Source organism: Osmerus eperlanus, chromosome 5 (assembly GCF_963692335.1).
Source record: "Osmerus eperlanus chromosome 5, fOsmEpe2.1, whole genome shotgun sequence".
Classification (NCBI taxonomy): Eukaryota; Metazoa; Chordata; class Actinopteri; order Osmeriformes; family Osmeridae; genus Osmerus; species Osmerus eperlanus.
In genome coordinates, this window is record NC_085022.1 from 5,257,311 (window position 1) to 5,280,741 (window position 23,431).

At 44.7% G+C, this 23,431-nt stretch overlaps 1 protein-coding gene across 1 annotated transcript in view; it reads right to left on the bottom strand.

Moving 5' to 3' along the window:
- LOC134020964 (polypeptide N-acetylgalactosaminyltransferase 18-like) overlaps window positions 1–23,431 on the bottom strand; it is a 47,937-nt gene continuing 24,506 nt past the window's right edge. The window contains exons 5-11 of the mRNA XM_062461352.1: window positions 16,164–16,361; window positions 15,519–15,633; window positions 13,986–14,171; window positions 13,712–13,849; window positions 12,027–12,122; window positions 4,646–4,810; window positions 1–616 (exon numbers count right to left, since the gene is read on the bottom strand). Of these exons, the coding sequence (XP_062317336.1) occupies window positions 470–616; window positions 4,646–4,810; window positions 12,027–12,122; window positions 13,712–13,849; window positions 13,986–14,171; window positions 15,519–15,633; window positions 16,164–16,361 (1,045 nt within the window). The 3' untranslated portion in view covers window positions 1–469. The remainder of the gene's footprint in view (window positions 617–4,645; window positions 4,811–12,026; window positions 12,123–13,711; window positions 13,850–13,985; window positions 14,172–15,518; window positions 15,634–16,163; window positions 16,362–23,431) is intronic.

Here is a 23,431-nt window from a genome sequence, read left to right on the forward strand (position 1 = left end):
GACAAGTGAACAGAAAGTTTGACTAAATCTGCTACACAGTAGCAAATACTGTTCCATACAGTACATAATGCAAAGAAAGCCTCAATTCAAAACCCCAATGGAAATACTTTTCATTCTCAAAACAAGCCTGTCTGCTATATTTACAAAATAAAATAGGGAACATTTATCAAGCCATGACCAGGGGGGTGAAAGAGACACATGCCTCACATGAGATCAAATTCTTAAAGAAATACTGTAGCAAAGCTTATACTAAACATAACAAATACAGTGTTATCTCTGGGGTTGGGATTTTGGGTTGGGAGTCCTCACTTATGTAACTTCAGGTAGCTAGCAGGCAGCCATGTCCTTGTGTCAGGTAGATTCTCAAAGGCAGTAGTCCCGCCCACACAGAACTAGCAGTCATCTGACAGGTCACTGTCAGGGTCAGTAGGTCACTGCTCATTGCTTCATTTCAGTTCTTGTCTCACTGTCATTGGTGCAGCTGTGTCAGGACATTGGTGATAGTCCATTTCTGAGCAGAGCACTTCTGAATGGCCAACTGGAAGCCGTTCTCTGATGGGCTGCTTTCCACAAGCTCCAGACATCTCCCTGTCTGCGTGTTTTGGATAGAGCCTCCCTGTGAAGAACACACACACACAATATTATATACAGTATCCTAGTGTGTTTGTATGAGTGTGCACGCTTGCCTGTTCATATACATGTAGTATAAACTCTGGTTCTGGAAGTGGTCCAACCCTGTCTCCCCATCCAATCTCCTGAGTGCAAGGTCTGGGTCTGGGTATTGATCTGCTGCTTCAGCAGAGGGCTCCAAGACCCCTTTAATATATATGAAAAAGAAAGCTTCCCCTGACAGACAACCTTCAACTAATATTCATCCCATACTGTAGCCCACCTGCTCTCCCTCCCCCTGACTCACCCTCCCATAGTACCCCCCTCCCCCACTCCATACCCACCCATCCATAGTACTCCTCCCTTTTCCCCCTCCCTCACTCTATACCAGTGTCAATATTGTCAAAATAAATTTAGACTATAAGCATTCGTTCACTACCTTTTCATGTAATGGCTAAATTGAAACAACAATGTAAATATTGACGACACAAATTACGACGAAATCTCTGTTCATCATGTCCTGATGGGTAAAGACTGGACAAAAAAGCTGTCTCTGTTCAGGCAGACAACCAAGATCACAGTAGCCATCTTAAAGCACTGGTGGTTTTCCTTTTCATCCAATCATTTACAGTTAGGTCCATAAATATTTGGACATTGACACAATTTTCATCATTTTGGCTCTGTATACCACCACAATGGATTTGAAATGAAACAATCAAGATGTGCTTTAAGTGCAGACTTTCAGCTTTAATTTCAGGGTATTTACATCCAAATCAGGTGAACGGTGTAGGAATTACAAAACATTTTATATGTGCCCCCCCCTTTTTAAGGGACCAAAAATAATTGGACAAACTAACATAATCATAAATCTAATTGTCACTTTTAATACTTGGTTGCAAATCCTTTGCAGTCAATGACAGCCTGAAGTCTGGAACCCATAGACATCACCAGACGCTGGGTTTCGTCCCTGGTGATGCTCTGCCAGGCCTCTACTGCAACTGTCTTCAGTTCCTGCTTGTTCTTGGGGCATTTTCCCTTCAGTTTTGTCTTTAGCAAGTGAAATGCATGCTCAATTGGATTTAGGTCAGGTGATTGACTTGGCCATTGCAGAACATTCCACTTCTTTGCCTTAAAAAACTCTTTGGTTGCTTTCGCAGTATGCTTCGGGTCATTGTCCATCTGCATTGTGAAGCGCCGTCCTATGAGTTCTGAAGCATTTGGCTGAATCTGAGCAGATAATATTGCCAGAAACACTTCAGAATTCATCCTACTGCTTTTGTCAGCAGTCACATCATCGATAAATACAAGGGAACCAGTTCCATTGGCAGCCATACATGCCCACGCCATAACACTACCTCCACCATGCTTCACTGATGAGGTGGTATGCTTTGGATCATGAGCAGTTCCTTCCCTTCTCCATACTCTTCTCTTCCCATCATTCTGGTACAAGTTGATCTCGGTCTCATCTGTCCATAGGATCTTGTTCCAGAACTGTACAGGGTCTTTTAGATGTTTTTTGGCAAACTCTAATCTGGTCTTCCTGTTTTTGAGACTCACCAATGGTTTACATCTTGTGGTGAACCCTCTGTATTTACTCTGGTGAAGTCTTCTCTTAATTTTTGACTTTGACACAGACACGCCTACCTCCTGGAGAGTGTTCTTGATCTGGCCAACTGTTGTGAAGGGGTTTTTCTTCACCAGGGAAAGAATTCTTCTGTCATCCACCACAGTTGTTTTCCGTGGTCTTCCGGGTCTTTTGGTGTTGCTGAGCTCACCAGTGCGTTCTTTCTTTTTAAGAATGTACCAAACAGTTGATTTGGCCACACCTAATGTTTTTGCTATCTCTCTGATAGGTTTGTTTTGATTTTTCAGCCTAACGATGGCTTGCTTCACTGATGGTGACAGCTCTTTGGACTTCATATTGAGAGTTGACAGCAACAGATTCCAAACACAAATACCATACTTGAAATGAACTCTAGACCTTTTATCTGCTCCTTGTCAATGAAATAACGAACTCCCATGAGGGAATAACATACACCTGGCCATGGAACAGCTGAGCAGCCAATTGTCCAATTACTTTTGGTCCCTTAAAAAGGGGGGGGGGCACATATAAAATTTATTGTAATTCCTACACCGTTCACCTGATTTGGATGTAAATACCCTAAAATTAAAGCTGAAAGTCTGCACTTAAAGCACATCTTGATTGTTTAATTTCAAATCCATTGTGGTGGTATACAGAGCCAAAATGATGAAAATGGTGTCAATGTCCAAATATTTATGGACCTAACTGTACATTTGCAAGTGCAAATTCTCTCTGTCTCCATGCATCTTTCTCACTGGACATTGCTGCTTGGTGCACGTCCATGCAAATGCCAGCTCCCAGTATAACTGATGTAAACAAGCCAACTTTGGAAGAGCCTTCTAATAAATCCAGCTGCCTTAAAAAGGGACTGAACCATTAGCTGGCCTCACAAACGATGAGTGCCTCACCTTCACCAGCGTAGGACACATCTCTCACGTATTCAAACAGATATGAGTGCATGAGAAAGACTGAGTGCATGGTTCATGATGAGGATAGAGTGCCTTGTGGATTCCAGATGGGTGGAAAAAACTAATTTGAAAAGACACGCCATCGTTGCACTTTTTATAACAAACTTTAGGCATTCATTTATATATAAATGATAAAAGAAGTAAGGTAAGTCAGTAACACATCCTCAGCCTGGTTCCATGAATACTTACTTCGCAATTGAATCTTTTTACAGACAGGAGAGAAATTAATCAGCAAAACCCATTACAGTATCATGAAACTGTTAACTAAAACGTTGACTTAAATTAAAAAGTAAAACGGACTCTTGACTAAAAAGCAATGTTTTTAAATGTGAGTTAAAGCCAATTACAATTTTCACTAAACAACTTTAATTATTGTCAAAATGAACACTGCTCTTTACTCCCCCTCCTAAGGCACCCCTCCTCCCTCCCTCCTCCCCCATCTACCAGTGACAGTGTATACCTGGACTGAGGATAGGAAGTGCTGTTGGATTTCAATACAACTTGTTTATCAGGAGTTTGCGATGTAAGCAAGGATAAAAAAGAGGCCATGAAAATAAGCAGCTGATTAAATCTACTTCATGTCAGCTCTTACACAGAATATATCTGCAATATTCTGCCCGTCTCTGAACCGTTCCCTCAGAGTCAAACACGATTCAATATTTCAAAAGATCTACTTATCAATAATTCACTACCTCTGACTGCCCTCTTCAGATGAAACACAGCACCCAGGCCTTCCCTTCTCACTCTCTCACTCTCTACTTTGCTCTCACTTTCTTATAAATCCCCCTCTCCCCCAGTCACTACCGGGTCAGAGCTACACGCCACAGACTTCTCCAAACCACGTCTTCCAGACATTTCTCAGTGTGGCACTGGTTGACTTTTCAGATCTTTCTAGTGTTCCTTCTCCAAAAACGTAATTCGTCTGTCTACAATACGTTTTCACTTCACTGATAAGCAGCTCTTTCATCAAAGGATCCATTCTTGACCTGCAGAAGCACCAGTTTCAATAAAAAACGCAGGGTCACCGAACCCTTGGGGAAACACTCAGCTTGGGCTCTGACTCCTCATGAAAAGCACAGAGAAGTTCTCAGTGTGTCTTCTGACATCAGACCTAATTAGCGAGTGATTCACAGCCACTGTGTTCAAAGGCTTATTAGGTAGGTGGTTTTGTTCTCTGAAGAGAGAGAATGAGAGAAAGGGGAAAGGGAGAAAGAGAGGGGGGGAGAGGGAAAAAAGAGGGTGAGTGAAAGAGAGAGAGCTCAATAGGGGGCAGAGAGTCAATGTGTGTATGATAGAAACCGGGAGAAAGAAAAGTTGAGAGGAAGAGAGAGAGACAGAGAGAGAAAGACAGAGAGATGGGCCAGTGTGTCTTACTGAGACAATAGTCTACAAATGGTCTACAGCAGCCATTCATTTTAAGATATCCTGGACTGCGAAGCAAGGACCATAGGTATCATCTAGGTTGAGGAACCACACACACGTTTACCTGAGTGAAGAGCCAGGCTAGCTTCATGTTCTTGGTGGCCGCGTAGCTGCACTCCAGTAGTCTGGGGCGGCTGTTGACGTCCACCAGGCACTTGTTGTCGTTGTCGTCGATGGTGGGACTCAGGACCCCCAGATGGAGCTGCTGGCTGCTGGTATAGTACACATTCTAGAACAGGGAGGGAACACATTATAGAACAGGAATGGAACTCATTCTAAAACAAGGACAAAACATATCCTAGAACAGGGATGGCTCACATTCTAGTCCAAGGACAGAAAACATTCTAGAACAGGGATGATAAAGATTCTAGTCCAGGGATAGAACAGGTTGTCGAACAGGGACGGCACAGGGCGCACACAGCCATGCAACACAACCACACGGAAACCCAGGTGTTATACAGGAATAAGGAAGTGGAAGGGAGGCGAGCCTGCTGAGACAAAATGTCACCCTCATTACAATAAAAACATTTCTAAGAAGTTCTATTTGGAATTTTTCTTTGAATAGAGGCCCCAGCCCTGCTGCCGGTGGGAGCGGAGCGACCGACACAGGCAGAGATCAGGGGAGCCGAGGGGACGCTTCAAGCCTGTGGAGGAGCAGACGCCCTGACGACAAGCAGCCTCGTCACGGAGGTAATTGGCTGAAATGGCGTTTGTCTTTCACAATCGGGGCATTTAGGAAACCTATTATCACCGCAGAAAACAACTTTAGTCTTCAGTGCCATCGCCGGGGTCTCGCAGGCTAGAGCAGACAAATGTCTGCGTGTGTGTGTGTGCGATCGAGTGTGTGTCTGTGCGCGTGTGTGCGTTGCAGCGATAATAAAGGTGATTATACTGAAGACTGACATTAACTTTCATCTCTATCCGGAGAATTGAAGAACCCGTACCCCCGATGACTTTCAAATCTGTCAGAGGAAGTGTCTATATTCCTTTTTGTTCCTTCATCGTCACACACTCTTCCCCCCCAACACTATATAAACACACACACACATATGAGAGGCCGTATAGGCCTTAATTCATACTTGATCTCACATACACGCCATGACCTCACATATATACCATCATACTCTCACATATATACCATTATACTCTCACGTATATACCATTATACTCTCACATATACACCATTATACTCTCACATACACGCCATGACCTCACATATATACCATTATACTCTCACGTATATACCATTATACTTTCACATATATACCATTATACTCTCACATATACACCATTATACTCTCACATATATACCATTATACTCTCACATATATACCATTATACTCTCACATATATACCATTATACTCTCACATATACACCATTATACTCTCACAAATACACCATTATACTCTCACATATACATCATTATACTCTCACATATACACCATTATACTCTTGCACATAAACTGGCATACTCTCTTACACACACAAAAATACCGTCTTATATGCACCATCATACTAAAGTATGACAATATATGTAAGAGACAAATAGTATGTGTGAAACAGAATGTTACTATATGCAAGAGAATAACAGGATGTGTAAGAGAGAATACTTATCTATGTGAGAGAGAATACTTGTCTATGTGAGAGAGAATACTTGTCTATGTGAGAGAGAATACTTGTCTATGTGAGAGAGAATACTTGTCTATGTGAGAGAGAATACTTGTCTATGTGAGAGAGAATACTTGTCTATATGAGAGAGAATACTTGTCTATGTGAGAGAGTTTGATTGAAACGGAAGGCAGTTTGATTGAAAAGGAAGTAGTACTGAATTCTCAGTTCCTGATTGGCTTACACATGAAGAAGGATTTGGGGTAGATGTAGCTAACGCCCACCTTCCCTATCAAGACGAGACTGAGTGACATGACAAGATGGATTCATCAATAAAATTTTGCATACTCCAAATCCTAAGGCGTCATTGTCAGAAATGTTGTATCAAGGACGACAGCCATACGCGGGGGCTGTTTCTAACGCTAACGTTGACAATGAAATGCGCCGGCTCTTCAGACCTGGATCAGGTGCATCAAGGAGCGGCAGCAGCACTCTGTCAGGAGCTCGTCTTAATGCCAGCCAAGTGATGGCGCAATCCCAATATCAAACTCCGCAGTATTTCGGTTAAGACTCCTGACAGAGTGCTGCTGCCGCTCCGTGATGCACCTGATCCAGGTCTGAAGAGCCGGCGCATTTCATCGTTAGCGTTAGAAATAGCCACTGTGGATGGCTGTCGTCTTTGATTCCAACATTTCTGACAACGATTCAAGCAAATCCACTAAAAAACTCAAATGTAGAATTCCATAGTTGTTTAGGAAGCTATACCGACCCCCACTACTTGAGTCAAAAGTCCTAGATCAGTTTTTCAATTGATGAAACAAACTATCATTTAAATTAAAGCCAATGCCTGTGTGAATACCGTCCCGTGGCACTGGGGTTTTAACCGTTGACGTCTTTAATTAGCCGAGTGGTCTTTACACCCTTGGCTATTAACCTACACTTCAATGCCACAAACTGAACTTGATGTCAATCTGTTCACAACATTTTCCAGTTGGGACTTTTAAGATCCTATTTGAGTGTAGGCCCCTATGCCCGATGAGTGCCCGCACCCATTCACTGCAACGAAAGCTTCATGGATCCGACTCGGAATCTGAGTTTAGAGACGCTTGACAAAAAAAATTGTTTGGCGTGTGGTGCGTTTTGGAATTGTTAATGTGATGTGTTCCCATCGTATTTAAGTTTACAAAGAAGAGGTTTGTTAATGTGACTGTATACATATCTCACTCGTACTGGCTAATCAGCTAACATGTTAAAGTAGCCTAGTATACATCCAAAGTCGCTGTCGTGAAACTAGCCTCATTTTCACAAAAGGCTTCGAGGTCAAATTAAAAACCTTTAAAAACGTCTACATTTAGCAAATATTATTGTGCACAAGTATTTTAGTATAGTTAATATGTAATTTAATTCCATAATTTCCCCAGGAATAACTGTAAAAACGTAATTCAGGAACGGGTCTGTCCTCCCTACAATAACGCCGCAGCATTTGGAGTATAAAATGTTAATAAAATGTTAATAAAATGTTATTAATGAGTCCAATGGTTTCATTAAGCCGCCCACTCTCTGCCATCTTATCATGTCACTCAGTCTCGTCTTGATAGGGAAGGTGGGCGTTAGCTACATCTACCCCAAATCCTTCTTCATGTGTAAGCCAATCAGGAACTGAGAATTCAGTACTACTTCCTTTTCAATCAAACTGTCTTCCGTTTCAATCAAACTCTCTCACATAGACAAGTATTCTCTCTCATATAGACAAGTATTCTCTCTCACATAGACAAGTATTCTCTCTCACATAGATAAGTATTCTCTCTCACATAGACAAGTATTCTCTCTCACATACACAAGTATTCTCTCTCACATAGACAAGTATTCTCTCTCACATAGATAAGTAGTCTCTCTTACACATCCTGTTATTCTCTTACATATAATAACTTTCTGTTTCACACATACTATTTGTCTCTTACATATATTGTCATACTTTATTATGATGGTGCATATAAGACGGTATTTTTGTGTGTGTAAGAGTATGCCAGTTTATGTGCAAGAGTATAATGGTGTATATGTGAGAGTATAATGGTGTATATGTGAGAGTATAATGGTGTATATGTGAGAGTATAATGGTGTATATGTGAGTGTATAATAGTGTATATGTGAGAGTATAATGGTATGTATGTGAGAGTATAATGGTATATATGTGAGAGTATAATGGTATATATGTGAGAGTATAATGGTGTATATGTGAGAGAATAATGGTATATATGTGAAAGTATAATGGTATATATGTGAGGTCATGGCGTGTATGTGAGAGTATAATGGTGTATATGTGAGAGTATAATGGTATATACGTGAGAGTATAATGGTATATATGTGAGAGTATAATGGTATATATGTGAGGTCATGGCATGTATGTGAGACCAAGTATGAATTATGGCCTATACGGCCTCTCATACACACACACACACAGACAAACAACCTCATACTATGCACTCATACTATACACATGTACCCTTATACTATACACACACACACACACTAACCCTAACACAAACACCCTCTACTAATGGACACTAAAAAGCAACTTTTTCCAGAAAGCTTATATTAATGAAATGACAACCATCTCAACATCATTTTCACACACACACAATCCAGTAATTTAATAGCGCCATATACCACAACTCTTTTATGATGCTTTCAGTACATAAACAGTTGAAGAGCAGTCATTCTGGGAAGCAGTCTCAGAGAGGTGAAGTGCTGTAGATGTAATGAGATGTGTGTCTGACTGAGGTTTCCTGTTGTGGTTAATGATTTACATTTTACGCTTTTCCTCACATCAAGAAAAAGGCTCAAAGTCTAGCACTTCATAATTGGAAGTTTATCCAAACACCAAGACTCCCCAGTGGGTAAACGTTTTTTTTTCTTCTACGTTTTAATCATTTATACATTCCAATTTCCTACAAAAGGATAAATCAATGTCTATTAGTATTCTGTCTTCTGAGTCTTTGTGAAGTAGTCTGTCTCTGGTGGCTTTGACTGTTGGTAAAATAATTTATCAAAACAACTTTGAGTAAACTGGATCTGTCTGGTTGACTTCAAGTCCAGTTGTTTTTTTCCCCCTTCAACAAAATTCTGCCTTCTAGCTAGTCACCCTTGAAGTGGATTTCTCTTTATCTCTCTCTCTTTTTATCTCTAAATCCCTCTCTCCATTTCCCTCCTTCCACATCTATCTATCTCTCCCTCTCTCTCTCTTTCATTCTCTCTCCCTCCCCATCTCCTTCTCTTTCCCTCTATATCTATCTATCTATCTCTCCCTCTCTCTCTCATTCTCTCTCCCTCCCAATCTCCCTCTCTTTCCCTCTATATCTCTCCCTTCCCATCTCCCTCACTTTCCCTTTATAGTTCTCTCCCTCACTCTCTTTCCCGCTATATCTATCTATCTCTCTCTCGCCCTCCCTTTATGGCTCTCTTCACCTCTCTCTCTCTCTCTCTCTCTCTCTCTCTCTCTCTCTCTCTCTCTCTCTCTCTCTCTCTCTCTCTCTCTCAATGTCTCTCCCCCACACCTCTCTCTCTCTCTATGCAGGTGCAGTTCTGGTTCAGCAGCCTTGCGGTTCTCCACAAACACATAACTGTCCTAGCATATGGATTACCAGCATTAGCAGCTGGTCTCTTGGTTTTCTGGTCTAGTGAGTTTTCCCACTGTCAACACACACACAAACACTTGCCATGGAGATCATGTGCCAATCTAAAGGCCGAATTATACTACTCCGTTTTCTCGGAGACGGACACAGGGAACGCCCTCTCCGATGTGGAACGCCCTCTCCGAGCCCTCTCCGAGCCCCTCGGAGAGCTCGACGTGCACCTCCTGATTTTCCTGACTAAAGGCCGATTTATACTTCTGCGTTTTTACGGAGACGGAGACAGGGAACGCCCTCTCCGTCAAGGAACGCCCTCTCCGTGCCCTCTCCGAGCCCCTCGGAGAGCTCTACATGCACCTCCTGATTTTCCTGACTATCCGTCCGTCCGTCATTTTACGGATACCCCTTGGCTGTGATTGGTCCGTATTAAGAACTACTTGCGTCAGGGGCGGGGTTGCCGTGACCAACAAGAGAACAAAATCCTTTGACCGCCATTGTTGTAAGTTTTTACAATTCATATTTCAGCTAAACAGTACATGTAAATCAGCATCTGAATTAAAATGTGACGAGAAATGGGCAGTGTAGTTGCTAAAAATGTGCTTATTTTATTGATGAAACGGCAAATTTGTAAATTTGCTCCGACTTCTCGATAATCTAGGTAAATAAACACTCGACGACGACTTACAAAAAACCGTTGCGCCACCTACTCTTCTGGCGGTGAATTGTTTTCAGCACCCACAGCCTTCGGAGTAGACCTACTATAAATTCAACGAATCCGTACAACTCCGTCTGTCTGTCTGTCTGTCCATAACGGAGTCGGAGTAGTATATTTCGGCCTTTAGTGTCAAAAAGTGGTCTCTGCAGTTCCAAAAGAATCATTTGAGGGTTTGGGGGTGGTTATAGGTGCCAGTCAGTGGGCATCTGTTAAGCCCTCTGTGACAAAGGTCTGTACAGATAATACTTGATTTTATCACTAGAACACATGACCAGTATGCTAGCGCTCCAGTCACATGCATTAAATATGTGAAACATCTCTTTCTGCATTCCCAGCTTTTATTCAGCCCAGTGGAGCGTTTTAGTTTAAGTGTAACAATGGAGAGATAACAGGCAGACGGCTCTGAGGTAATCCTGAGAGATGGCGAACATGGAAGCCCCCAACGTTCTCGGAGATCCTCGGCACTTTGTCTTCTAAGACACTGGCACTTAAGGCATGGGAGAATCCGCTTTCTAATACAAAGCTGTGTGTGTGTGTAAGCATGTGAGTGTGTCTCTATGTGTGTGTGACTGTGTTACCACGCTGGTGTGTCTCCATGCGTGTGTGGTGCGCGAGCGAGGAGAAGCATATCCAATCCGTGTATGGTCGGGGGATTTGTACATCACAAAGCTGACATTGAACTAATACCATTTCAATTAAATCAGTCCTTCAAATGGGATGAGTCTCTCCATCTGTCTCTTCCCGGGACTTGGCACCATGTTCTTCCTCACACTGACATGCTAAGTGATGGAAAGCGTACATTCTGGTGGCTTCCAGTACAGTATCTGTCATCAGAGCCGCAGATAACCTCAGTACAAACCCCAGCTAACATGCTAGTAGACTGTATAATTGTTTTGGGGTGTGGACTCTCTTTAGTGTCCACTTTTTCTCCCACAGCCATTTCTTCTTGGACCTCCTGAGCAGACATCCAAAATGAGACCTAAACGAACACTTTACTGGAGACCTCCACAGGCTTTCATATTTGTGGAGTTTCAGCACAAAAGCTGATAAATGAGGCAGTTTTATGCAATTTGTAACAAAAATTCAGTTGCGTCCTCAGTGTTCTTCCGTGTGAAGAGAAATTACAGAAGTTGTGACAGCAGGCAAAACTGCAGACTCTGTGGTTTGGCTGAGACAAAGTGAGCTGGCTGGCATGACCCAGATGCAGGTTTCAAATAACACCTTCCAGTAAGTCAATGTTATTGAATGACCACAGATTGATCCACTGTGTCCTACCCAAACCAGAACAGATGATGCCAGAGCAAGGACATCCTAACTACAAAGTCTGAAGATGACAATGTGATTCTACCATCGCCACGCAGATGGTATTTTAATGAATGATAGGTAGAAAAATCCAGAAAATAGCATGTTGTGGATTCTGCGGTGGTGTGGTAGAGGCTAGAAGGCAGAATAGGGCAGGTTGTCACAGGGTTCAGAGGTCTGCGGAACTCACCTGAGGGGTCATCCCGTGACAGAGGTACATGATGGGGATGTTGTCGGACTCTGGCCCCTGGTCCACACACAGGTCGCTCCTCAGACTGTTCTTCAACTGAGAGAGAGAGACACACGCAGAGAGAGAGAGAGAGAGAGAGAGAGAGAGAGAGAGAGAGAGAGAGAGAGAGAGAGGGAGGCGGGAGAGGAGGAGAGGTAAAGGGAGAGAGAGTTGGAGGGGGAAAGATAGAGGGGGGGAAGAAGAGGGGAAGACAGAAAAAGGATAGAGACAGGGGGAGATAGAGAAGAAGGGGGTGAGAGTGAAAGAGAGAAAGGGGGAGACAGATGGAGATGAAGTTTATTTTATTTATTTTTATTTAACCTTTATTTAACCAGGTGAGCCGATTGAGAACATATTCTCAAGTGAAGTGAGAAAGAGAGGGGGGAAGGAAATAGAGAGAAAAAAAAGAACGTGCAAGAGGGGGAGAAAAGATAGAGAGGGAGACAGACACAAACAGAGACAGATGGGGAGAGAGGGAGGGTGGGTGGGGGTTATATGAATGATTATTTAGGAGAAACTGCAGACCAAAGTCTTCTATTGTGGATTGGGTTGGATGGAATTTAATTTCATCAAACACATTTGGTTTCATCAGAGAGGATTGAAGGAGGGAGAGGAGGAGGAGCAGAGGAAGGAGGACTGGATCGGAGATGGGGATAGATTCAGACCGCAGAGTTTTTGCCTCACACTCCTTAATAGGCCATCTGTTTCCAGAAGCCTCTTAAGCTGTGTTTTCCTCTGCCTCCCTGGGTAATCAAGATGCCATGATACCATGACACACTAGAACGCGTGAAGGCATATTTGACGACATATGTGAGAGGTCTCTGACAGCAGGTCAGAGTATCTTTAATGTTAGAAGGTACGATAAGACATAGCTGCTAATGGTGTCTGTGTTTAGTTATCTCAGTTGGATCGTTTATGCGGGCTGCATGTGTTTGAATACACACTGTTGTTGTGAATGGACAGAAGTGTTCTCGAGAGCAAAGTCACTACCAGTTTACTTTGCTCATGAGATATAATAAAAAGTACAAACTTGAAGCGCTTTTCAAGCCCCCCCAAAAATTGAAGAAGTTGTACAATTTTCATCACAATTATCGTACTTCCATGTTTGTACTGTTGGGGCTCGGAAGTGTTTGTGTTTGTGTTCCTCCCACACACGCTGACGGGAACGTCAACAACAAAACATCTGCAGCTCCTCTATGAGCTCATCAACCCGCTCCCTAACAAGCCGAGCAGGGGAGGGGAGGACGAGGTTATTTTGGGAGGGATAGGCGGATAGTTACTCACGACTCTGTGGAACCTATTCTCCAGGCTCCTCCTCAACCCTCTCTACTTACAGGGATCTGTGTACACACGCTCAGCGGGGAGTTAATAAAAACACTGAATGTTTAACTACAGATGGAAAGGGATTGGTTTTTGCCTTTTGCACCTGGTGCCGAGTAGTTTGTGGATATGTAACTGATGTTGTGTGTGACTGTCTGCAGAGGTCAAGTATTTTGAACTAGGACTTTATGACCACAGCAGTTTTTGGTGACCCCATCCTCACGTCATGTCGTGACCAAGTGACCCAACAGTGAGGAATAAGGAGTGGGCCTAGGCCGGAGCCGGGGCCTGGGGGTAGAGTTACTGCACAAGCCTGTGTTCCTCACCACTCCGTAGGCCACTGTGCCGCTGTAGGTCCTCATCTCAGGGTAGATGTTGGTGAGGAACCACCTGAAGGACCTGCAGCCCAGCCTGCTCCTCAGGGCCCTGCGCTCAGACACGTCTCCTATGTCGATACCTGAGTTCTGGATGGAAAAACACACACACATTATATTGACGATCAGAACTGAAACGTGCAGGATCTTCAGCGTGTTTTGGACCGATTGTCGTCTCTACGGTAACCGGCGTGGGAAACGAGGGTGCGGTTGAGGTTCTCCCCACCTGCGGCGGAACGTTCCAGGCCATGTAGACATGGTTCTTGTACTCGTCCATCCAGACCTCGGCCGCCCGCAGCGCGTTGCGACGCACGTGGGACGTCAGGTCGTCCGTGTAGGGCTTGTGAGCGCGCTCGATGTGGGCGATCCTGGAGCAGGGGAGGACCTCCACACTACCCCCACACTGCCAAACCTGGAATAACACCCCGAGGAGACGCGGGTAAGGGCCCATGTCTGGGAAAAGCTGACCTGGAATCAGGTTTTTTTTCAGATTCAGAATCTGGTTTATAACCCGAAATACTGCAAAACTATGCATTTCTGATCCATGATCTTATGCTGTACTTTCAATATTCACAATTTGTATGTTGCTTAGCCAAGACATAGCCTAAGCATCTGCCAAATGAATGAAACGTCAAATGTAATGAAGTCTGACAAGCCATACTGATCCCTAATCACTTACTGTGGATATAAAACCTGGAGCAGAGGCAGCCATGTATGAAATTCTACTTGTATTTTATAATCCTGTAATATAATTACACATTCAATAGAGGGTCTTACAAAGGGGCTTTGTCATCTGGGACCGGATGGCCTCTTTCCAGAAGCTTTCAACCTTTTGCTGTACAATGTATTTAATGGGGAGGTAATGCAGACATTGTGTGATATGACATTGAGTATCTCCAAAGCTAATTCGCTTTATTTTCTCTGAGGAAGCTGTCGGTGGGATTAGCAGATGATTGAGTTGCTCCCGATGGGCAGGCCAGCGCCTTGCAGGGCAGCTCCGCTGCATCCGGTGTGTGTAGGGTCGGCTCCAAGGGGGGGCAAATGCGTGCCCCCCTTCTGAAAAAAATGCCCCCCCATTTAATTCGTTCTGGAGCCGAGTCTGGGTGTGTGTGAATGGGTAAACGACAGATAAAACATGTAAAGCGATTTGAGTAGGCCTACTGTTAAAGTAGAAAACGTGCAATATGAACACAGTCCATTTACCACCATTACGTGTGGCGGTTACACAGAAACAACGACAACGTAGCTACAGTCACTAAGGCGTTCGCCAACCTCCTCGTTGTTCTAGACCTCGGACCGAAATAGACCTCGATCGGGGAAGTGAAACGCTAAGAAGTCCATTAATTTGCGGCGTTGAGTTGCGAAGGCTAGCTAATGGACTGGAAATTATAAATCGGCCAAGAAGCGGTCTGCCTGCTGAGTTCTGGGTGTTAGACGCACATCCACCTAATATGAAGCAACGCGAGGTAAATACGCTGGAAAAACACTAACAACACTTTAATGAAGATCTATTAATACAATCTTTCTGGGAACAGCATGTGATTATGGCGTGACAGAGAAGAGCTATTTGTACAGGGAGTGACGGGATTGTGGAGATGCAGAGGTTTATGCCATATGGAGGGCCTAAATAGAGCTATTCGTTGTGAAAATGAATATTGGGTGCTAAAGACAGATTGGAAGTGGCTAAATCTCTCTGTCACATGCCTCATTAACATAATAACAGACAACAATGTTGATGGATACACGCAGACACACTCACTCGGATTCCCAGCTCCACGTTCTCTCCTCCATAGACCTCCATTCCCTCGTCCAATAGGCCGATCTCCTCAAAGTACTTCCTGTCCACCACGAAACAGCCAATCAGAGCAGGGCTCCTGAAAAAGAGCAGCACCAGCATCATCACCACCCCAACTCCTAAACTGTTATTGGTCAGTCAACACAAGGCTTTGACCATAACCAGAATTCAATTACATCAGATGAGAAACATTGATTTCTTGACAGAAAACCCACACAGGATTGCTATGCCAACTCATATGTCATCTGTCGAGAACAAAGTTGTTTTTGTTGCATCATGTTTCTGGGTAAAGTCTAAACAGAAGAGAGAATAATCTTTCATCTACATCTAACTGATGCAATAGAAGCCAAAACAAAAACAGTTCCCACACCACAACTTTGTTTACGAGGATTTCACTTTAGATTAAGAATGTAAGAAATGTGTGTCCCAGACAGATTGTAGCCAGCTGGTGTCCCTGTCCCTGTCTACATGACTGGTCCAAACTGCCCCTACCTGTACGAAAGTGTGCAGTTAGCTACATTGTTCTGTCACCAACAACTACTGAAGCCTATGACGGTTTAGTCCCCATTATGTGTGTTAGATTTGAACGCTGTCGTAGCACATACTGACCTGATGGGGGCGCTGTGGTTGCGCTGGTTCCACCAGGCTTTGGGGGGGTTGAGGTAGCGACACCAGAGCTCCCAATCGAAGCCCTGGGCGGAGAGAGGGTACTCCTCAATTTCAAAGGTGTCAAATTTGATGTTGTCAAATGACGGAGAGATGACTCGTCTCCGGTCCTCCTGGATCCTGAGAAGGATGGGCTCAGCCCTGAAACAGACACCACACCTGGTTACAGCCCTGGAACAGAGGCCACACCTGGTTATAGACCTGTAACAGAGATCACACCTGGTTATAGCCCTGAAACAGAGATCACACCTGGTTATAGACCTGGAACAGAGATCACACCTGGTTATAGACCTGGAACAGAGATCACACCTGGTTATAGACCTGTAACAGAGACCACACCTGGTTATAGACCTGGAACAGAGACCACACCTGGTTATAGCCCTGAAACAGAGATCACACCTGGTTATAGACCTGGAACAGAGATCACACCTGGTTATAGCCCTGAAACAAAGATCACACCTGGTTATAGACCTGAAACAGAGATCACACCTGGTTATAGACCTGGAACAGAGACCACACCTGGTTATAGACCTGGAACAGAGATCACACCTGGTTATAGCCCTGAAACAGAGATCACACCTGGTTATAGACCTGGAACAGAGATCACACCTGGTTACAGCCCTGAAACAGAGACCACACCTGGTTATAGACCTGGAAAAGAGACCACACCTGGTTACAGCCCTGAAACAGAGACCACACCTGGTTATAGACCTGGAACAGAGACCACACCTGGTTACAGACCTGGAACAGAGACCACACCTGGTTATAGACCTGGAACAGAGACCACACCTGGTTACAGACCTGGAACAGAGATCACACCTGGTTATAGACCTGGAACAGAGACCACACCTGGTTACAGACCTGGAACAGAGACAGCCTGGTTACAGACCTGGAACAGAGACAGCCTGGTTATAGACCTGGAACAGAGACCACACCTGGTTAGAGACCTGGAACAGAGACAGCCTGGTTATAGACCTGGAACAGAGACAGCCTGGTTACAGACCTGGAACAGAGACAGCCTGGTTATAGACCTGGAACAGAGACCACACCTGGTTAGAGACCTGGAACAGAGACAGCCTGGTTATAGACCTAGCGCGCACACACAAACATATATACGAATGAACACACAAACATGTATCCACATACGGTCCATGTACACACAGGATCCCATACAGTATGAACACACACACACACAAACAAAGGTAACACACAAACACACTCACTCTCAAACACAAGAAACACACTCCAGAAAGCCATTACAATGATCTGATTGCCTGAGTGAAAACAATATCCATAAAGCCCAGATGAGAATCTCTACAATAGTCAAGGAGAACATCTCCCAGTACAAACATTTACTCTCAGCTTGACTTCTTCATGACTGCACCATTTCAACAAATAAAAGCTGAATGGAAATGTTACGATAGAAATGAAATAGCAGTTTGGAAAGAGTGGTCACCAAGGCAGGTAAACATAAAGTTGCACACACAGAAGGGATGTGATGAAAAAGCTGTCAGTCACTCTTTTTTAAATAACTGACATTTCAGATTCAATCATCATCATCGTTGCAGGCGGAGGAACAGTTTATCTCACGTAAACTACAAGAGGGAATAACGATAATGTAGACGTTTTATCCCAAACCGACCTCTTGATCGGCATTCAACACTCTAACCACCGAGCTATCCCCACCCTTGTGTGTATGACTGGGCTATGAAGAGAAATTGACATCACCACTAATATGAACTGCTCACTTGTAAAAACAAATAAACATTTTGTTTGGTTTACTGAGTCTTGGAGAGCCTTCTGGAATCCAATGTTTTAGCTGCAGTGACGCAAATAATTTCATTAGCTGTAAATAGGCTTTGTGTGCGTGTGTGTGTATATGTGTATGCATGTGTGTGTGTGTGTGTGTGTGTGTGAGGGGGAACACATTGTAGCTGTCAGTTCTCATACGTGAGCCACAACACCTCAGGGGAGGGGTTATTTTAGATCCAGCCTCTCTAGTGTGTGTGTGTGTGTGTGCGTAGGTGGACATGACTGTATGCACGCATGTGCATGTGCATGTTTATGCGTGCATGGGAATGTGTGTGTCTGTGTGTAAGCATGTGGGTGTGCAGATCCCCCAACGTGTGTGCGTGTATATTCCTTCTAGTGAGTGCTTGGTGAGATCTTGTCAGGTTGTGTGAGGTTGAGAACACCATAATTAAGGGGCGGACAGCATTCTGTCCAACAAGCAAGCTAAGACTCACTAAGTTGCCAGGGCAACATGTTCAACAGTGGCCCATGTTCCAAGGTAATGAAGGTGTTAGTGAAGGATTCAGTTTCTCAGGATGATAAAACGATGTCGTGATAGAAGGATGGAGTGGATCAACAAAGGAATGATGGGTATAATTGGCCATTTTCACATCATGGCGTTACAGCAACAGAAACTCATTTCTGTTGACAGAAAGCAAACCCTCTTAGTTACAGTAGAGGCTAGTTCTGCTCAAACTCAAGGACAGAACAGCCCAGCCTCTGTCTCTCTCTCTGTCTTTCTTTCTCTCTCTCTCTGTCTCTCTCTCTCTCTCTGTCTTTCTCTCTCTGTCTTTCTCTCTCTCTGTCTTTCTCTCTCTCTGTCTGTCTCTCTCTCTCTCTCTCTCTCTCTCTCTCTCTCTGTCTCTGTCTCTGTCTCTGTCTCTGTCTTTGTCTTTGTCTTTGTCTCTCTGTCTCTTCATTTCATTTAAATGGGTTTTATTAGCATGAAAGAACAAATGTTTATATTGCCAAAGCAACAGTGGAATTACAGAAGTATTTATATTATTATTATTATTGAGGTTTGTATATTATTAATATTACCAAATAATCAGATTAAATAAATGAAATATGGTCAATTCAGTTGAAAGATAGGAGAACATTAACATAACATTAAGATTGATTCATATATAAATATACATTTATACACACAGTCAGTCACACACACAGTACATGTAATGTGTGTGCATTGTGTCTCTAGGTCACTCACTGGCTCTCAGGTTGTGGCATGTTGGGCAGCAATGTCTGCCCTGTCTCCTTCTCCTATGAGAGCAAGGTCTGCCCTGTCTCCTTCTCCTAGGAGAGCAAGGTCTGCCCTGTCTCCTTCTCCTAGGAGAGCAAGGTCTGCCCTGTCTCCTTCTCCTAGGAGAGCAAGGTCTGCCCTGTCTCCTTCTCCTATGAGAGCAAGGTCTGCCCTGTCTCCTTCTCCTAGGAGAGCAAGGTCTGCCCTGTCTCCTTCTCCTAGGAGAGCAAGGTCTGCCCTGTCTCCTTCTCCTAGGAGAGCAAGGTCTGCCCTGTCTCCTTCTCCTAGGAGAGCAAGGTCTGCCCTGTCTCCTTCTCCTAGCAGCAAGGTCTGCCCTGTCTCCTTCTCCTAGCAGCAAGGTCTGCCCTGTCTCCTTCTCCTAGGAGAGCAAGGTCTGCCCTGTCTCCTTCTCCTAGGAGAGGAAGGTCTGCCCTGTCTCCTTCTCCTAGGAGAGCAAGGTCTGCCCTGTCTCCTTCTCCTAGGAGAGCAAGGTCTGCCCTGTCTCCTTCTCCTAGGAGAGCAAGGTCTGTCCTGTCTCCTTCTTCTATGAGAGCAAGGTCTGCCCTGTCTCCTTCTCCTAAGAGAGCAAGGTCTGCCCTGTCTCCTTCTCCTAGGAGAGCAAGGTCTGCCCTGTCTCCTTCTCCTAGGAGAGCAAGGTCTGCCCGGTCTCCTTCTCCTAGGAGAGCAAGGTCTGCCCTGTCTCCTTCTCCTAGGAGAGCAAGGTCTGCCCTGTCTCCTTCTCCTAGGAGAGCAAGGTCTGCCCTGTCTCCTTCTCCTAGGAGAGCAAGGTCTGCCCTGTCTCCTTCTCCTAGGAGAGCAAGGTCTGCCCTGTCTCCTTCTCCTAGGAGAGCAAGGTCTGCCCTGTCTCCTTCTCCTAGCAGCAAGGTCTGCCCTGTCTCCTTCTCCTAGGAGAGCAAGGTCTGCCCTGTCTCCTTCTCCTAGGAGAGCAAGGTCTGCCCTGTCTCCTTCTCCTAGGAGAGCAAGGTCTGCCCTGTCTCCTTCTCCTAGGAGAGCAAGGTCTGCCCTGTCTCCTTCTCCTAGGAGAGAAAGGTCTGCCCTGTCTCCTTCTCCTATGAGTATTTTTACCTTTGAAAGGTCACTAAGACCTTTGAAATCTGAGATTACAGAGTGGAATTTGTTACAGTAACTATTTCTTACATCACTGAATGTTTCACATTGTAGGAGGAAGTGCATCTCTGTCTCAACCTCACCTGTCGAACAGTGACCACATATTCTGTTTTCTTTTGGTTGCCATGATTTGTTGTGTCGTCCTGTTTCAATTGCCAATTGGTGGTCACTGAGCCTGTACTTGGTTAGGATCTGTCTCTGCTTTCTTTCTCTGACAGTAGAGATATTCTGCCAGTTTATAATCTCTTTGTAAGGCTAAATAACATTCTAATCTACTTTGGCTTTTAGTTTCTTCTTTCCAATGTTCCAGATAGATTTATTTACATTGTGTTAAAATTTGGTTTACTCTGATTGGTGTTTGGAAAGCAGTGTTGGTGTGAGACTGGTCAGGGTGTGTCTGAGTGAGGGCAGTTAGTCTCAGCACCAACTGACATAGGGGACTCTTATCTGGGTTCAACTCTTGGGTTTGGAGGGCTTTGGAATGGAAGGTGTCTAGATGGCTGGATTTAAGGTGATTAAAGAAATGTAGTGCTCTCTTTTGGATATTAATTATCATTGGGTATCTGCCTAATTCTGCTCTACATGCATTTGTTGGCGTTTTTCTGTGTACATGTAAGATGTATCTGCAGAATTCTGCATATAGAGATTCTGTTGGGTGTTTGTCCCAGCGGGTATAGCTATGATGACTGATTGGACCCATACTTCACTACCATACAGCGCAATGGGCTGGATCACACTATCAAATATTTTAAGCCAGATTTTAATTGGAATTTGTAAATTATAAAATGTTCTCCTAATTGCATTTAGGGCTCTTTGAGCTTTTTCTTTCAGTGTATTCACTGCCATGTTGAAACCCCCTGATGCTGTTATGTTTAAACCAAGGTAGTTATAACTCAAAGTATGTTCAATTACATGATTATTTATAATAAACTAGTATTTGTCTTCCTGGTATCTTGGACGTTTTCGAAATATCATGACATAAGTTTTTTTTATATTTACTGCAAGGGCCCAGTTTTGACAGTACTATTCAACAATGTACAGCTGTTGTTGTAGTCCTTGTTTGGTGGGAGACACTAAGACGAGGTCGTCAGCATAAAACAGAGACTGTCTCTGTCTCTCTGTCTCTCTCTCTCTTTCTGTCTCTCTCTCTGTCTCTCTCTCTGTCTCTCTCTCTGTCTCTCTCTCTGTCTCTCTGTCACTCTCTCTGTCTCTTTTTCTGTCTCTCTTTCTCTGTCTCTCTGTCTCTGTCTCTGTCTCTGTCTCTGTCTTTGTCTCTCTGTCTCTTCATTTCATTTAAATGGGTTTTATTAGCATGAAAGAACAAATGTTTATATTGCCAAAGCAACAGTGGAATTACAGAAGTATTTATATTATTATTATTATTGAGGTTTGTATATGATTAATATTACCAAATAATCAGATTAAATAAATGAAATATGGTCAATTCAGTTGAAAGATAGGAGAACATTAACATAACATTAAGATTGATTCATATATAAATATACATTTATACACACAGTCAGTCACACACACAGTACATGTAATGTGTGTGCATTGTGTCTCTAGGTCACTCACTGGCTCTCAGGTTGTGGCATGTTGGGCAGCAATGTCTGCCCTGTCTCCTTCTCCTATGAGAGCAAGGTCTGCCCTGTCTCCTTCTCCTAGGAGAGCAAGGTCTGCCCTGTCTCCTTCTCCTAGGAGAGCAAGGTCTGCCCTGTCTCCTTCTCCTAGGAGAGCAAGGTCTGCCCTGTCTCCTTCTCCTAGGAGAGCAAGGTCTGCCCTGTCTCCTTCTCCTAGGAGAGCAAGGTCTGCCCTGTCTCCTTCTCCTAGGAGAGCAAGGTCTGCCCTGTCTCCTTCTCCTAGGAGAGCAAGGTCTGCCCTGTCTCCTTCTCCTATGAGAGCAAGGTCCGTCCTCTCCTTCTCCTAGGAGAGCAAGGTCTGCCTTGTCTCCTTCTCCTAGGAGAGCAAGGTCCGTCCTGTCTCCTTCTCCTATGAGAGCAAGGTCTGCCCTGTCTCCTTCTCCTAGGAGAGCAAGGTCTGCCCTGTCTCCTTCTCCTAGGAGAGCAAGGTCTGCCCTGTCTCCTTCTCCTAGGAGAGCAAGGTCTGCCCTGTCTCCTTCTCCTAGGAGAGCAAGTTCTGCCCTGTCTCCTTCTCCTAGGAGAGCAAGGTCCGTCCTGTCTCCTTCTCCTAGGAGAGCAAGGTCTGCCCTGTCTCCTTCTCCTAAGAGAGCAAGGTCTGCCCTGTCTCCTTCTCCTAGGAGAGCAAGGTCTGCCCTGTCTCCTTCTCCTAGGAGAGCAAGGTCTGCCCTGTCTCCTTCTCCTAGGAGAGCAAGGTCTGCCCTGTCTCCTTCTCCTAGGAGAGCAAGGTCTGCCCTGTCTCCTTCTCCTAGGAGAGCAAGGTCTGCCCTGTCTCCTTCTCCTAGCAGCAAGGTCTGCCCTGTCTCCTTCTCCTAGCAGCAAGGTCTGCCCTGTCTCCTTCTCCTAGGAGAGGAAGGTCTGCCCTGTCTCCTTCTCCTATGAGAGCAAGGTCTGCCCTGTCTCCTTCTCCTAGCAGCAAGGTCTGCCCTGTCTCCTTCTCCTAGGAGAGCAAGGTCTGCCCGGTCTCCTTCTCCTAGGAGAGCAAGGTCTGCCCTGTCTCCTTCTCCTAGCAGCAAGGTCTGCCTTGTCTCCTTCTCCTAGGAGAGCAAGGTCCGTCCTGTCTCCTTCTCCTATGAGAGCAAGGTCTGCCCTGTCTCCTTCTCCTAGGAGAGCAAGGTCTGCCCTGTCTCCTTCTCCTATGAGAGCAAGGTCTGCCCTGTCTCCTTCTCCTAGCAGCAAGGTCTGCCCTGTCTCCTTCTCCTAGGAGAGCAAGGTCTGCCCTGTCTCCTTCTCCTAGCAGCAAGGTCTGCCCTGTCTCCTTCTCCTAGGAGAGCAAGGTCTGCCCTGTCTCCTTCTCCTAGGAGAGCAAGGTCTGCCCTGTCTCCTTCTCCTAGGAGAGCAAGGTCTGCCCTGTCTCCTTCTCCTAGGAGAGAAAGGTCTGCCCCGTCTCCTTCTCCTAGGAGAGCAAGGTCTGC